The sequence below is a fragment of the Rhinolophus sinicus genome, chromosome 5, assembly GCF_057876585.1.
Source record: "Rhinolophus sinicus isolate RSI-liver-muscle chromosome 5, RSI-T2T, whole genome shotgun sequence".
NCBI lineage: Eukaryota > Metazoa > Chordata > Mammalia > Chiroptera > Rhinolophidae > Rhinolophus > Rhinolophus sinicus.
The window spans coordinates 9,288,049-9,305,308 of NC_142505.1; the positions used below are offsets into that span (position 1 = coordinate 9,288,049).

A 17,260-nucleotide genomic window follows, 5' to 3' on the forward strand; every position below is an offset into this window, starting at 1 on the left:
TAAAAGAAGTACGTGTCTCTTTGTTTTACTTTTTGCCCAAGTCCAGAGATTTCCCTGCTTTGCTTTCTCCCACCCCCTTAATCTATCACCAATGGATTTCATGTAACCCCTCTTCCGTCTCCTCCTTTGATTCTAATGTATAAAATAAGCTGCAAAACTGCCGTTCTCTGGAGAATTTTCTTAATCGTTGAGATTTTGCTTCTGGTAATAATTGGTTCAAATAAACTCATTAATCTTCCCTACAGTTTTCGACGTTTCTTACATCAATAATTGTAAAAAGCCTTTGTTAATAGTTTTCATGCACGTTTTTTGTTTTTGCTGTTGTTGTGCAAACAACTAACCACTTGCCTAAGCTCCACTTATTGACAAGTCCCTTACCTGGCAAGAAAAATGGTAGCTGCGCGTCGTAAGGAAACGAGGCTATACTGCAAAGGCTGATTTTTGTTCTCAGTGAGAACAAACCTGACTGGCCTAAGTTAAATGGATGTCAAACGTTAATGACGGCAAGGGGGTGGGCATCACCGCTAGTTCCAGAAATCAGGCAGGGGGAGCATGAAGAAAAGAGTACAGCTGGAAGCCAGGGAGGCTCCAGGCTGCTCTTGGCTTTGTCGCTCATCAACCAGGCGCGGCATCTAACCTCCTGGGCCTCAGTGACCTCATCTGCAAACTGCGGGGTGGAGTGGGGGAGGGGGTTTGGACCACATAATCTTTAAGAAACTTCCAGCTTTTATAAAACTAGGTTGTGACTATGGAAAAACTGCTTGCAGATAATAGAGCCACACTGAGAAGGTGACACCATGGTGTTGCGCTCTGTCCCCGATCTGAGACCTTACAGGCCACCTCCCTCCTCCGCAACCAAAGACAGGCCACTTACCAAGAGGGCACTGCTGAGTCCCATCAGATGAGAAATCGCAGAATTTAGTGAGAAGTCCTCTGTGAAATGGGTGGTCACCTATGGGTAAAAGTTGAATCATTCATTTTCTTCAAAATTCCTTTAAGCTTTCCACAAAAAAATCTCCAAAATGTGAAATTAAATGAATGCAATCATAGCTATTTATAAAAGTAGTCCCTATCTCAAATAATCATGCTAATATTTCAACACTATAATGTGCTGACAGCGAGTTTTAAAATCATGTCAATGTTTCCACTCGAGACTATTCCTCTTCCCCCACATCTGGGACAGTGTTGGTTCTCACAGTAGGTCCTTAAGAAAACACTGCTAACAACCTGAACAGGAGGTGGGGCCCACTGATGGGCAAACACCAAAATGACAAGTCAACAGGAGGTCGGGGAAAGGAGGTCGCTTCTCCTTGGTCCCATGACATTAATTCACAAGGAAGATAATTAGTAGATGGGACAAGGTTGGTTTTATACTTTCAAATGTGGAGTTGACATAAGCACACTCATAGGACTTGTCAGCTATTTCCTGTTTGTGTGCTTTTCAATTTTGACCTCGGGCAAGAATATAGAAACATAACACATCTTTAAGATGTCAGGAGCTCCCAACTTGCTGAAATATCCCAATTCTATTATCTGACAGAATAGAAGAATTTGCCAAATCCAGAGAGAAAATATGTGGTATGAAAGCAATCGTTCAGGCATCACTCAGATCACGAAATTCAATTCACTGAGCTCCGTGTCTCCACACCGGAAGACAGAGGACGGAAATAAAGCTGAAGAAGTGTCACCAAATGAGAACCTGCTGGACAGGGCCACTTCCAGGTTATGCAAACCAGAGGGACAACCCTGCTCCTTCCATGGCGTTAGTTACTACCAAAGTACAGGTAAGGGACTGTGGCTGCTGTTATAAGTTTGAATCAGCACATCTTAAAAAAAAAAAAAAAATTCAACCTGAGGAGCATTTGGGGTATCTGGTACCTATTAAAAACAGCTTCAGATTTCCTAAATGCCTTCTTTTCAGAGACATACGACCTTTTTCCCCCCACAAAGTCCTTCAAAAGGCAAATGTTATGGTATTATGGTAGACTTCTAGATAAAAACTTAAAGGGTTTTGTTATCAATGAAGAATCTTTTTAAATGATTTGGACAATAACATACTATTTCCTAAGAAGGTAACATGAATAAATAATTTATTTGCAAAAATTATCCCACAATAACTCACAGGGATATTGTGCAACAAACTAACTGGGCAAATCACCGCTATGCTGAGCATCAGGGAACTTGGATTCTAATCTCTGCTCCATTCCCCACTAGCTGTGTGACTTTCACCAAGACCTTAACCTCTCTGTGCCTCATCTCTGTCCCCATCTGTAAAATAAGGAGGCTAAAGAACAGAGTCTCTCCACGCGCTTGCAACTATAAAATTGTTTCTGTTGATATAACATATGTAGTGTGTCATCAGCGTGATCCTGAATTTGGTTCTCTGCCTGGACGTGTTAAGTACGGAGACGTCGAAAGTGGGCAGCTTCCTGAGATCCAGGAAGCACAAATGCAAGACATCATTAGAGACAGCCATCTCCTGAGAGCAAGTCCTCTCATGAGCATGTCTGTCCTTTGGCTCCACCAGAATGAGGACAGATGAAGACCCACAGCGACCTGCCCCAAGAGAAGGTGGGCCACGCAGACGAGTGCCCAGTCATAGAATCAACCAGTGTCCCCTGGAAAGTCTCTGACCTGAGAGATGACCGTGTTCTTGTACTCCCAGAGCTTCCTGGCCTCGGCTTTCTCCTCGTTACTCAGCAGCTGAGGCCTGGGAACCTTCCCAGAAGCTCTGGCCTCAATAAATCGGGTTGCCAAGGACCACAGACGCTGCTGCCATCTCAGCACACCGGGCAGGGCGTCGGCTGAGTTGTGTGAGTAAATGAGAAGGAGAAAGAGACACATGAGAATGACTGATTTGGTTTTACCCAAGCCGAGAAAAGCACCTGGGAATCGAAGATGGCACTACATGGTGCCCTGACGGATTTGTCCAACGGCAGCTGGGAGGGTCCTCCCTGGCTTCCAGGGTCTGGGCTGATGCCACCACATCACAGAACCCCAGACATTCAGAGCACTGGATGGCAGGCCTACCAAAGTGCTGCCCACTGACTGCCTCTTTGATTAAGAAAGCTTCCTGTGACAAGTGTTTGTGGTACTAACGGTGCTTGGAGGTGACTCACATTGGTACACGTTTCTCATCTCACGAGGACGGGTTCTGTGCGGTGGCAGCGGTCCACAGACCACGCTGGGAGCTGCAGGTCTGTACAGCGCGTGGGGTTTTAACATAACCCACGACCTTGTCAGATACGTGGGGATTACCTATTTCACACAGTTCATCAAATCTAGTTGCTAATCTGATCTGGAGAAGTCGAATGGCTTCATCTCGTGGCCTTGGGTTACACGGTAGCCAAATCAAGGCCAGTCGAGGTCTCTTACACTTTGGCAACTGGACCAGGCATTCTTAAGCCTGGATGCACAGCAGGACCTCTGGGAGGCTTGTTAGCAGCAGATTCCCAGAGCCCACCCTGCAGGGAGGGGTAGGGAGTCAGAACCTGTGCCTAAATGTCTGCATTTCCAAGTCCCCAGGGATTCGAATGCAGCCAGCTCTAGGACTAGCATCTGTGACTACGGCTCCAGGCCACACCTCTCACTAGGAACAGAACGTCTAAATAAACGGTGATGCCAGCCATCTGATTTCTGCTTCCCGTAACACACAGGGCAGACCACACGAAGGAAGGAATGACTGCTGGACAGTTTATTCTAGGACACCCAGATACCCAAGATGATTTTACCTCACGCCATTTTAGAGCTAAATGACTCTGGAGAGACACATCTCCCGAGGGGGGTTCTAGAGGCTGCTCTGGTGACTGAAGCAGTCACGGGTAACACCAGGCCCCAGGCGGGGATTTATGGACTGGTGAGGGGCGACGCCAGTGTTCTAGAAAAAAAACCTTTTAGGGTAAGTCAAGAGGGGCCTGGCCTCTGTGGACCACAGTGGGCCAAGGGTAGCATAGCAGCCAGTCTGGCTCTAAGGAAATGCTCTCAAGGTGGGGTCCTCGTGGGACCCGCATCCAAACACCACAGCCTCATTGAAGGCAGGTCCCTGCGCCCTGTGTCAGCAGGTCCGGGGTGAAGACCGGGACTCTGCCACAGCTACGAGCTCCCCAAGGGACGCTGGGGCTCATTCCATCTGACAGCACCGGGCTGAGAAGGCTACAGGCCTGAGAGCGGGACACCAGCTACTCGCGTCATGGCCTGATCCTAGACTCCTTCCTCTACAACTGCCTTCTGCAAAGACGTCCGCTTGCCCAGATTCTCTCGGCAGATCACAGAGGAGGCAGGTCAGGCAGAGGCAGGAGACTCACTCTTCACATCCCACAGGATGTCCTTCTCGGGAGGGGCGGCGAAAAGCAGGTAGAGCCGGACCGTGTCGATGCCGTAGCGATTGACCATCTCCTCCGGGTCCACCCCGTTGTGTTTGGATTTGCTCATCTTCTCCCACGTTACCTCCAACTTCTCTTTCGTCTTTGCGTGGACAGGAGCCGAACCTAGACACCGAAGTAACACACAGGCGTGGTGTGCGTGATTCTGGGAAAATCAGAAAACTCAGTCCTACAAAAATACATTCGCTGAGGAAATACTCGGCGGGCAATTCTGAAGAATCCCACTAATTCACTTCCCCTGCCTCTTCCCCTCCCTCTCTTATATTATAAAAAATGGTTTTAATTGAAGGAGGCCCACCTCCCACCACCAATCTTCCTTTTGTGACAGCTTTTTCTCAACCACAAAATAAGACCAAGCAATTTTCCCCTTTATAAAAGTAAATTACTCAGATACAAAAAAAGGGAAGTAAAAGGGGATGAGAAAGACTCGCACACACTGCTGTTTTCTTTATGGGTCCACAGTCTCCTGTGGAAGCTGGCGCTGACCAGTCAGGGACTCAAACAGCAAAGCACCCTGGGAAGCCACTTCACCTCCAGGCCTGGTCTCGGCGTCTGTGTCGCAGGCACCGAAACATGACCTTGTAGTATCAGGGCCCTGGAGTTAACTGGCTGAGCTCACATTAGATGTGGCGTCCCCCAGCAGGGCCAGCCTGCCGCGCCCCGGTCTCCTTGGGCAACGTCTCCTCCCCACCCGCACACACCAATGGTCCGGGCGCTGCTGATGGAGGAAGCCTTAAATGGCTATGTTTGGACGAGGTGACCTTGTTGCCAAGCCCCAGTGGCTGGGACCAGGAAGGACATCTGACAAGACTTAGCCGCTCTGTCAGGGACTGGAACCAAGAGACAGAATCTGTTTTGATGTAGCTGGGCACTGGAATCGAAAAGTCCTAGAGAGATGGGGCAAGACTTGGCACAGTGGCTCTCCAAGGTCACTTTGTAAACAAATAATGGGAGAACACAATCCAAGCCTGGTGGACGAAGGAGAACAGACAGTAGCAGGATGAGGCACTAGGGGAGGGAGAGAGGGAGACAGAGGAAGAGAGGGAGGGGGGAAGGGAAAAGAAGGGAAGAAAAGGGAAGGGAAAGGAAGGGAAGGGAACAGAAAGGAGTGGCCTGGTGACTTCCTACATAGAGTGAGGTCCGGCTGTATTTCCTGCAGCTGTGTCTGGGTGATACACCTGTGTCCTCGTGCTAAACCCTAAACCTGCCTTTGGGTGGATTGCTGTGCCTTCCAGCCAAATAATGCCCGACTCCAACAACAACCAAACTCCCAAGGAACTGACGCAGGTACCTAAAAGCCAACTCCATACTTCATGAGCAGCACACCCAGTAAGTAGATGGAGACCTTCCCTTGACGATGCAAGTATTCTGACCTGGGGGACAAGTCGGCATGGGAAACGGAAAGAAGCCGATGACATCAGAGTGGGAGAAGATGTTGTATGCGGGCTGTGGTGAGGCTCAGGGAACACTGCTCCCCACCCGCACCCCCCCGCCAGGCTGTGGCTAGCCTGCACAGTACTGCTGTGCGAATTAAGGAAAAGGCATCTTTCTAGGCAGAGAAGTTGGGGAGTTAGAAAAAGGTGTCCTTCCTTGGCAGGTGTGGCACTGAAGTGTATGGTTTGGCAAGTGGCTAGATTTCAGGACCTGGTCACCTCCTCGGCTGGGGGCCTTTGTCCAGTGTGCACACTGCACAACCACACATGGCAGGCCAGCCCATCACACAGAGTACGTCGCTAACAGCTGATGTGTATGTGCCCCGGATTTAGCTCCTTTCCCCTCTGGTCCGTGTTGGAGAAACACTGCCAGTTTCTGCGACGCCAGCTGCTTTCTGACCATTCTCAACTTGACATATTAATGCTTTAATTGGGTAACTCACTGACCGCGTCAACCCAAGCCTTCTTTCTAGTGTTTGGCTTGGAAGGTTGCCTGCCATTTAAGGGGTGTTGGGTTTACCTAATCTCATCTACTATGCACTGGTTTTTCTAAATTTCATGGCCAGAGGGCGGGGGGCTTCTCGCAGCTGCCTCTAGGTACAACCCCCTCCCCATATTCTACCATGTCATTTACTTCGTTTGTGCGCTGGGTGCACATGACATGTCCTCGTCATGCCACCAAACGAAATAACTCTGAGGAAGAGTGAAAACACGGAGTGGATGGAATGACTGGGAAAGCTGGGAGAAGAGGGAAGTCCAGGAAGTCAGGGGGAGGTCTTCCACTGGGGAAGTGCCAGACGGGTCTGTTCTGGGAGCAAGCAGAGGGGTGGCCCTCGCAGGTTCCGAAATGCACCTCGAGACCACATGGGGAGAAACACAGGGGGTGCACCAGTCTTAGGAGAGTGTTTCTTGGGTCTGGGGGCTCTGTCCCTGAGAGGGGCTGTCAAACACGGGCTACGACAGGAGGTAATGCCCAAGCTGGCTCTGTGTGACACACAAACGAAGCTGACACTGCAGCCGGATTGGATGGGGCTGAGGAGCAGACGCCAGTCCCAGTGCCTGGCTTCGGAGGGAGCCAGCCCAGAGCAAGATGAGGCTCGGAGGCCAAGAGGCCAACAGGTCCCTCCCCTGAATTCTCCACCCAGCCAAGGCCTCGCGGTGGCATCTACGGGCTTTGTCAGTGGCTCTCAGGCCTGGCCTCAGTTCTTTGCACGCACCTGGATGGGACCAGATGGGCCATTCTTACCTGTGAGATCTATTTCCTCTCTCTGTAGGTACTGACCAGATGGTAGGCGGAATGTCTGCCCCTTGATAAGGCCTTGGGCTAGCAGCTTGTGAAAAGGCTCTCTGAGAAAAGATGACAGGAAAAGAAAACTGGTGGGGTGGGCATTCAAAGCATGAAGAAAACAGCAATACAGACCTGACCAGCAGACGGACAGAGAACCGCCCTCCATGAAAACAGGTGGCTGAGCAACGCTACTTGTAAACCCAACTTGAGAAAACGGCTCCTTGTAATTCAGTGATAAGAAAATCAAGTCAATTCAGCAGATACTATTTTCCACAAGTGGAAAGAGTGCTAGGCGTCAGATTTGGAAGGCCTGGATGGGAAATTTCAGTTCTCCTTCTCGGCGAATTCTATGAGCCCAGGCAAGTCACTTACTTGTTCTTAGCACCAGTTTGCTCATCTGTAAAATGGAGGTAAAAATCTGCCTCAAAGGGTGGTTGGAAAGATTAAATGAAATGACTGCATGAAAATACTTGTAAATTTTAAAGAAGACACAAATATCAGCTACATGCTGAACCCAGCATAAAGAAGGTTCAAGAGGCCACAGCGGGTTTAAGCTGGGCTCTGTTCAAGCAGGTTGCTTTTTCCTTAACCATATATATAGTGCCTGCTTACGTTCTTTAAAAAATGTTTAAGTCATACAAATTATATATGAATATACTCTTCCTGTTCAAATTCAAACATTATCCCCCTATTTCTAGGCATACTTCCCCCGGAGGAGGCCGTTACAAACCTATATATATGTGCATATGGTTGTATAGATTTTGAGGGCAGATTTAAATAAATGGGATCATAATACATATCACTTTATGGTATTTCATTTAACGATATGAATGGGTTTTTTCCCACAACACTCCATATAGCTAGATCTCATTTTTAAATAGTTATCTAGTGTTCTACAGCATGGATGGATTATAATTTATTTACAGTGCCTGTTTTTAAAGTCATGTTAGTCACACCTTTACTGGCTAAATAGTGAAATATAAACTTCTTCTCATAAAAGGACAAATAGAGGTCGACCCTCACACTGACATGGCTTTATTTCAGATTTGGAATGGTTTGTTCTGAAGAATCCCCCTGATTCAGCGTTGAAGTGTCAGCAAGAGCTATTCCAAACTCAAAGGATGACTTGTGGAGAGGTCTACTGATAACATACGTGAGCATTTCATGTTTATAACGAGCGTAGGTAGAATTCACTCGTGGGAGATGGAGTGACGTTCTCCACCAGCAGCCTGACACCCCTTTCCATAGGCAAACCCTCAGGCCTTCGGGTTCCCTTACACAGGCTGGCTTTTATTGAGTTCAAACAACCCAGTAACTTCCAAGAGGCCAAACAGCCACAAACGTGGGGCTCTAGTGATGAAGGTAGGAGGCGCTGGCTTTGCTAATTTAATAGGGTCTCATTTCCAGCAAGGCTGATTTAGATGAGCTGTTACTGACTGAGGCCTCCGGAAAGGCCCCTGCTTTGTACAGTGTGCAGCCCCCGTCATGACGGCTGTGCGGGCAGAGGTGGTTAAAAGGAAGGAAACTTTCTAGTCGGTTCCAGGGTGGGGGTGGGGATGGAGTGGAACAGAGACTGGGAAAGAGATGGGGGTCAGCTAGAAAAAAAGGAGTCCGGGCCTTCGTATTTAAAAATCTTGTTGTGTGTGTGTGTGTGTGTACGCACTGCTGCCTAACACGAAAAGAACAGCCCATAACCTTCCCCTGCTGGCTCAGTGCTGAGAGGACGACTTTCCTGTCTTAGGCTCTAGTGTCCCCAGGGCACCAGTTTTGGAGGTTTCTCCTCTCGGCTCTCACTGTGAGTTCGTGGCTTTGGTCACTCTTAAGAGAAATGACAAAAGATGCCTTTGGGATGGAAGGAGGGAGGGAGTAATCGAAATCCTAAAGACAAATCAAAATCAGTAGTATTTAAGCCGCAAGGAGCAGGGAAACAGGAATCCTGTTCGTGCAGTTTGTCAAGTAGCACAACGCCGCCACCTTCTGGGAGAGGGCAGAATTACAACCTGCCGCCATCTGACCCTAACTCTAGCCGTTCTGCCCAAGGCTGCAGCCTCCTTGGCCCCTTTTTTTTTTTTTTTTTTAATTTTATTAGTTTCAAGTGTACAAAACAATGTAATAGTTAGACATTTATCATTTAGATCCCTCACACAGTGATAACCCCCCTCCCATTTACTATCCCTCTGACATCACATACAGCCGTTACACCTCAGGGAAGATGTAGATAACTGATCACTGCATTGTACACCTGAAGCTGAACAATAATGAATGTCAACTACAATTATATATATATATAGTTACAAGAAGCGGAGCACAGCATTAGGCCCTCTTCCTTTACAATGCTCTCTTTTTTTTTTTAAAGTAAACTTTTAAATGAAGTCCGGCACACATACTGAAAAGTATATAAATCCTAGCGGTAAAACTTGATGAACTGTCACAACATGAACACACCTGTGTAACCAGCACCCAAGGCAATGACCAGAATGACCACCCTCCGGGAGGCCCCAGAACCCCTTCCAGGCACCATCTCCCCATCGAGGGCCCCACTAGCCTGGCTGCTGACACCGCCAATTAGTTCTGCCTGTTTCAAACCCACTCCTAACCCTTTCACTGTGAGGCATCTCAGGGGCGTGTCCCCAAAGCTGGCAGGCGTCCCTCCACACGTAGCAGTGCATCAAAACAGGCCTGCTAGTGAAATGACGTAAGCCGTACTTTCTGAAACACAGCATCACTTGGTGGCTGAAGCTCACCAGGCTCTCTTCCCCCAGGGCTGCAGTTCTGTAGGGTTCGTCTCAGAGGATCACCACGAGCAGAAATGGAAGACGTGGCACAGGTGCCCAGCCTCCCACCATTCAGATATCACTGATCCCGGGAGGGCAGCACTTCCCGGGTGGCTCAGACTGAGACTCAGAATTCTCAGCACCACTTTCGCAGAAAGCAGCGCCACCAGTGAAATCTAGCGTTTCTGTATTCAGCAGGTGTACACTGAGTGCCTTGTGTGTCTGGCACTGAGCCCAGCCCAAGGGGTATCCTGCTGGGCAAAGCACTGCCTACCCGCAGGGAGCCGGCCTGCTTGCTATCACTGAACCAAAGCAATGCCTGACGGCCCTCAGAGCTGTGAGGGAGGAAAACAAAGAGTCTAGTCGTATCTCAAGATCAATTCCTTCCAAATCAAGTTCCACTTCCTCAGCGTGGCCACCAAAGACTGCTCTGACTCCCTTTCACTTCCTCTGCTCCTTCCACATGTTGCCCATAAGCGCTTCCATGTTCTCACTCACCCAGTTCCCTGAAGTGCCATCAAAACTGCCCATCTGTCAAAACTCTACTCCTTCCAGGCGCGACTCAAATGCCACCTCCATTGGGAAGGCGTCTCGGGCCTTCCCGGTCAGAACCGGTTGCTCTTTCCTTATTGGTGTGTCCAGTGTGGTACCTGTAACTGCATCTGGCAGACACTAAATTTTGTTGTGCATTCAGGTGAGCTGCTTCTCTGTCTGCCTTCTTCCTGAGGAAGGAGAAGGAAAACCCCTGAAGACCCCTCCCTGTGCCTCGTTCACACTAGATGCAGGAAAGCTTAACTGGTTTGAACTCAATCAAGTTTGTTCCCATGAATAAATCAACCTGCCAGCAGCAGAGGTGGGGACAGCGTGGAGGGGACGAGAGATGAAGGAAGAAAGAGGCAAATGAAGGGCAGGCAAGGGGTGCTATGGCTTCCAGTTGCGGCCATGACCCTTTTGCAGGGAGAGGTGCAAAGATTTCAAAGTCTGTCCACTTCAAGTTCACAGGATGGTCAGCAGGACCAAGGGAGCACCCCAGGAGTGTTTGTACGGAAGTTCACAGTGGGGGAGGGGTGCTTCCCAGCTCCTGGAATCCTGCTTGTTTCCCAGTGACCCCCCCACACACACACACTCTTCCAGGGCTCCCAGGGAAGCTCCACAGACAGGGCTGTGGGAATCTGGTTTCACAACTACCCCCATGTGTAGTTCAGCTCTGAATGAAGAGTCACACTTTATTTATTCAACATCCATCTGAGCGACAATTGGGTACAGAGCACTCTGCAATTCATCAGAGAGCTTACAATAAGATGGGCGGCCTAAGACAGGCTCATAAATAACTGTCACCACCACAGGGAAGAAGCACCAAGTGTGATACTTGCTGCATGGGAATGAGGGTCAAGGGGACAGCAAGGGCCCTGCTGGACTTGGAACCCAGTCCTGCTGGAGCAGAGATCACACCACATGGCCAAGTTCATCATCAAGATAATTATCATTATCGCGACTGGTGTAACGTATTTCCCTTTGCTCATGCATTCATTCACTCAACAAATGGTAGGACAAACTTGTGTACGCAACTGAGTGATTCATTCATCATAGTGACTGAGTACAGCAGGGGCCTTTAAAAGAACATGAAAAACCTGCAACTCTAAACCATCAACAAACCCCTTCTGACTTGGGGACCATGAAAAACGGGGGCATCACGCAGGACCTCTGCCTTGAAGAAGGTCCTGGATGGTTTCATTTCATGAACACACATTTGTGCTCTTTCTTCTCTGAGTCGGCTTCCTTCTTACTTCTCCTTACGACCCCTGGAGGTGGGTACGTGGCGTGTGCTGCAGCACAGCCGTAGGCAAGAAGAATGATGACAGGTGATGAATCTTCAATGTTTCCTCGATAGTTTGGGCTGCGCTAATTCAGAAATTACAACAGCTGATACCCGCTGGTCACTGAAGGCCACCTTTGTCCCATCAAGAAAGGAAGGCAGGAAGGGAGAGATGGAGAGGAGGAAGAAACTGAGGAGGAGGGCAGGGTGAGGAGGGGTGCGAATTCATAGGAAAAACAAGGCATTGCAGAACACGGATAGCTACCTCAGGCACCGTGAAAAATCACTGCATACAAGGAATGTGCTATCTAAGATGCGGCTACGAGAACCTCAGGACTCAGCAGAGCCCTAACTTGTCACTGTGGATGACACTGACCTACACGTGAAGCCCTAGATGGCCTGCCGCCCACTCCTGACCTGGTCAGGCGCTACTGTGCAGATCGGGAAAAGAGAAAACAGGCAGCACGGATCTCTGAAAACAGTCTTGAGCTTGGACTTTCCTGACCGAGCTCACCTTCCTCTTCTTCCCCGTCCTGTGTCTAGGACGTCACGCTCACGTCATTAGCCAGTTTCGAAGTATTAAGCCGAGGTCATTCTTAAATCACCACCATCGCTATTTCCTAGCAGCCAGCCAGCAGCACGGAAGGAGGCCTTATTGATACGTGAGACTCAAGGAAAGCGTCTCTTCTCTTTTGTAGGGTGTCAGATGGGCACATGTCCTACTAGGGAGACCACTTCATGGATGGTGCAGATGCCTGACCACTGCAGTGTACACCTGAGGCGGAATAATACTGTGTGTCAACTATAATTTAATATATAGAGTCACGGGATGGGGAGTACAGCATGGGGAATAGAGTCAATGGGATTGTAACAGCTAAATACGATGTCAGAGGGGCAATGCATGGGGGCGGGTTATCACTTAGTGAGGGGTGAAATGTCTACTGCAATGTTTCGTACACCTGAAACTGAAAAAAACAAAAAACAAAACAGCTTCCCTTCTCTTCCCTTCCTTTCTCTTCTCCCAAGAGCTCCATTTCCGGTGTGATCAGAGAAGCAAGAAAAAGCTCCATGGACCAGGACCTGCTGACTTCTCCCCGGTCAGCAGAGAGCCATTAACGAAGGAGCAGCGGCTTCTGATGCCACCACTCTGTTGACTGCAAACTGCTGGGAGAATTTCAATTCAGGGCATTTAGTGTCTCTCTGAGTTGCATTCAACAACAACAGCAAGAACTGACAAGATTCTCGTGTTTCGGCCTCTGTCTCAAAGGGAGAGAAGAGGCTTCCTTGTCTCGGGTCAGTGGCGGTGAGCCACGCCCCATTCTCCCATGGCAACGCGGCCCTCTGTAGTGTCCACTTAGTGCTGATGTCCGGCCATAGCTCATGCCGGCCCCGCACCCACCAATCAAACTGGGAGGCTCAGCGCATTTCCCTGATGCAGAATATCTACTGTAAATGACTTTTGTTGTTGTTATAAAGTTACATCACTGTTGTAAAAAAAAAAAAAAAATCTGGAAAAGTCAGCAGTACATTAAAAAACGAATACAATCATTAATAAAGTTCACCACCCAGAGAAAACTCGTGTTAATGCACTGGCATAATTTTTTCTAGTCTTTTCTCTTGCATGTTGTATGTGTATGTCTGTGCGTGTACATACAAAGACAGCAATAAACAAACTGTATCTACCACTTCGTATCCTGCTTTTTTATTTCTCATCACTTCAGATGCATTTCTCCATGTTACTAAACCTTCTCTATAACATAATTTTAAAGAGTTGTGCAAGAGTCCTCCATACACATGGGCTATCGTTGATTTATTCTTTCTCAGCATTTTGGGGCATTTTGGTTGCAGCTAAAATTTTAGCTTCTGAAATAACACGCGAACACTTTGGTGCCTAAGTTTGCATTTCTGATGATTTCCTTAGAATAAATTTCTAGAAGTGCAATTAGTGTGTCCAAATGTGCATATTTTTAAGGCTCTCACTATCGATTGCTGAAATGCTTTGCAGAAACATTGTTCCAAACTGCCTTTCTGCAGCACCAGCGTGCAAGCTCTCGTCCCAGCCTCTTTGCAATATGGAAAACAGCACCTCACTGCTGTTTAATTTGTATTTCTTTGCCTGCCGGAGAGGAAAACATTTTACAGTGTTTCTTGATCCTTCTTTGACAAATGTCCTGCTGACATTAAGTCTGACTTAATCAGGAACCTGGTGTTTCAGACACACAACTACGGCACCTGCTGTCCCAGTGGTGGCACACCCAACCCAGAGGCCAGCTTTTTGTAAACAGTAAGGAGACCTTCTGAACCTTCTGAATGTTCAAACTGCACAGCTAACTGTGCAAGTGATGAAAGAAAAGGCCAGGGCGCTTTTAGAAAACAGGAAAGATTAGTAGTGTTTAGAACCTTTGCTGTTTATATTTGAAGAAGTTTAACCAGAATTACAGAGTGAAAACGGGGCTCAGAGGTGATTGAATTCCTAACTTATGAGGCCACTGAGAACCAAAGGAGCTAGGTTTCTTGTGCAGATGCTAATCAGTGGCCCGACTGAGCAGGGGACAGAGGTCTTGGGGCTCCGTCTACAGCTACTACTTGAGACAGTGGCCAACGGGCCGAGAAGTGAAAACAAGAGCTGACCAGCTGTAGTCTCAAATATCTTTCTGAAATGACAATGCTACTCCAAAGGAGTACAGAAGTAGACGTAAGATTCTGATTTAACACATTTTAGAAAAAATAGCTAATACATACAGAGAAAGACACATGTGGTTGACAGGTCTCAATTTTTCCTCCTAGGCCAGCTGGATAAAGTTGTTTGGAGGCTTTCAAACATTCTAATTGGAGCGTTTTGAACGATGCATCACAGGAAGAGGTCGATTTTCATTTCATTTGTGGCTGTACCAAAACACCTCCGATAAAGAGGTGATGCTCAGAGGCAGTTTTCAGGGGCTGCTGTTGCCCTGATGTGATTGAACAGGGAGGAATCCTGCTGATTGTGTTGAGAAACACAGAAAAGATGGCTTCCGGTTCCTTCAAAAAGATCAGACTTCTGAGTACTTACAATAAATCTCTGTCTTTTTTTTGGGGGGGAAGGCCTGGTACAGAATCTTACTATCTTGTAAAGAATTTATTAAAAACCCCAAATGCCACAGAGATACATTTCCATTTACGCCATACAGCTGTCCCTTAAAGTTGACAGTAAAGTAAGTTCCATGTGTACCTGGCAGCTTTGCAAATTAGAAATTCAACTGAGTAGAAACAAAGTCATCCCAAAAACTGTATTTAAAAATGATATCGGAATTCTGCAAACCTTTTTTCTCCTCGAATATAATTTCAAACCACTGTAAAGAAGTCATAAATGTAGCCAGGCCCTGTCCTATACCTTAAAATAGTTAGCCATTGAATAATTTATGGATTCACTTGTTACTTCTACAAATACTGGTTCAGAAACTGGAGAAATGTGCCCTACTATTAAGGAGCCAGAAATCATTTATGGTCTTTGTTTCCAGACCTCCATGAGAAGGAAATATTTCTCGTGTTGTATTTGGTCTTTGACCTTAACCTCTGTCCAATTCTCCCTATCCTGAGGAGAACTTTTCCTTTGAAGAACATAAACTTCTAACTATTTATATGAAGGGGTTAAACTCAATTTATTTAAACAAATATTCACTGAGAGTGTACAATATCCACTAGACTGTGACATAGCAGGGCACGATTTCCATCCGCAAGGGTAATCTTTCTCTAGTGAGACAGAGAACTTTCCACAGAGAAGAGATGCAAGGCAGAATCATAAATTCTATAACTCAAGGTACAAGCATTTTACCTAACTTACTACCTGAGGATTGATGCTCATGTGTTTGGTGTCCTTCTGATGTAGACCAGTTTATTTTTACCCATGAAGCTCTCTGTGACCAATGAGAAGACAATTATTTTAAGTATTTAATTTAGATTCTAAATTAGTTTTCCGCACAGTAGATTTTAACCCGCGTGTGCTTGTAGAGGAGAAGCGAAGGGAGGGAGCTTTCAATGTGCTCCTTTTTAATGAAACTGGATTTTAATGTGCATTACAGAAGTTTTAAAAGCAATATATTTTTTATCCATCAAAAACTTTAAAACACGAATCCTTTGACCTAGCATTCCCCAGTGTTAGGACTTGAACCCACAGATATGATCCCAAATACCTGCCAAGAATATAGATGTAGAGAGTCACTGGATGTTTTTTGTAACAGCAATCAAAAAAATAGGTAACTGCTTACATAAATTATGTATCCATATGATGGAATATTATGAATACATTAAAAAGAATAGATTTGAATTTAAAAAATAACTTTAAAAAATATTAAATTAGCAAAAAAAAATAGATTTGTATGTACTAACATAAAAAGATCACCAAGATACATCATTAATTCAAGAAAGCAAAAGATATATATGTAACATTTTAAAAAATGAGTATACGTATCAATAGAAACATGGAAGAAATCAAAAGAAAACTGTTAGAAGAGTGGAGGGTAGGAGATTTAATGTTCACCTTCTGTGCAGCTAAAAAATTTAATCTTAGACAAGCATTAATTACTTTTTAATTATTTCATTTTTGTTGTTAACGAGTGTTATCTGGACAGGGAGATAATCAGATATTTTCCCCCTTTACTTCTCTGCAATTTTAACAAACATCTTAACTTTTCATGAAGATGGCACCCAAAAGCGAAGAAGGAAGCCCTTGCCCCTCCCGAAGCTGAAGCCAAAGCAAGGGCTTTGAAGACAAAGAAAGCAGTGCTGCAAGGTGGTGTTCACAGCCACAAAAGAAAAGATCCTCACGTCACCCACCTTCTAAAGGCCCAAGACACTGCGGATCGAAGGCAGCCTAAATAGCCTCGGAAGAGCGCCCCCTGGAGGAAGAAGCTTGACCACTGTGCATCCGCAAGGGCCCCCTAACTGCCGAGTCAGCCATGAAGAAGGTAGAAGACAACAGTACACTGTGTTCATTATGGTTTCAAGGCCAACAAGCACCAGGTCAAACAGGCTGGGGAGAAGCTCTATGACACTGACGTGGCCGAGGTCAGCACCCCAATCAGGCCTGATGGAGAGAAAGCCTATGTTTGACTGGCTCCTGACTATGGTGCTTTGGACGTTGCCAACAAAATTGGAATCATTTAAACTGAGTCCAGCTGGCTAATTCTAAATATAAAAATTTTTCACTGTAAGAAAAAAATTCTAAAGGACGCTATATTAAAAAAACAACACAACCAGCATATATATATATATATTTCCCAGGAATTATGCTCCTGGCAGTGTGGCAGACAAGCCAGCCTGAATTATTGTCCTGATGCAAAACAAGTGAAAAAGACACATAACACATAAAAAACAACAACACTGTTTTATTTTTGTTTCTCATTTGTTTGTCTTGTTCTTTTGTTTTTGGTTTATATACCACATATCAGTGAAATCATATGGTTTTCTGCTTTTTCTGTCTGACTTATTTCGCTTAGCATTATGTGACAATTGTTACAATTCAGTAATACATCATCTATAAATCCCATTGTGTGTTCACCACCCAGTCAGTTCTCCTTCCATCACCA

At 46.5% G+C, this 17,260-nt stretch overlaps 1 protein-coding gene across 2 annotated transcripts in view; it reads right to left on the reverse strand.

Annotated features, from left to right (window-relative positions):
* The window catches only part of LARS2 (leucyl-tRNA synthetase 2, mitochondrial), a 120,313-nt gene that overhangs the window by 14,858 nt on the left and 88,195 nt on the right, over positions 1–17,260 (reverse strand). For both annotated transcript variants that reach the window (XM_019724060.3, XM_074312510.2), the window contains exons 15-18: positions 7,062–7,162; positions 4,305–4,487; positions 2,635–2,804; positions 875–952 (exon numbers count right to left, since the gene is read on the reverse strand). In XM_019724060.3, the coding sequence (XP_019579619.3) occupies positions 875–952; positions 2,635–2,804; positions 4,305–4,487; positions 7,062–7,162 (532 nt within the window). The remainder of the gene's footprint in view (positions 1–874; positions 953–2,634; positions 2,805–4,304; positions 4,488–7,061; positions 7,163–17,260) is intronic.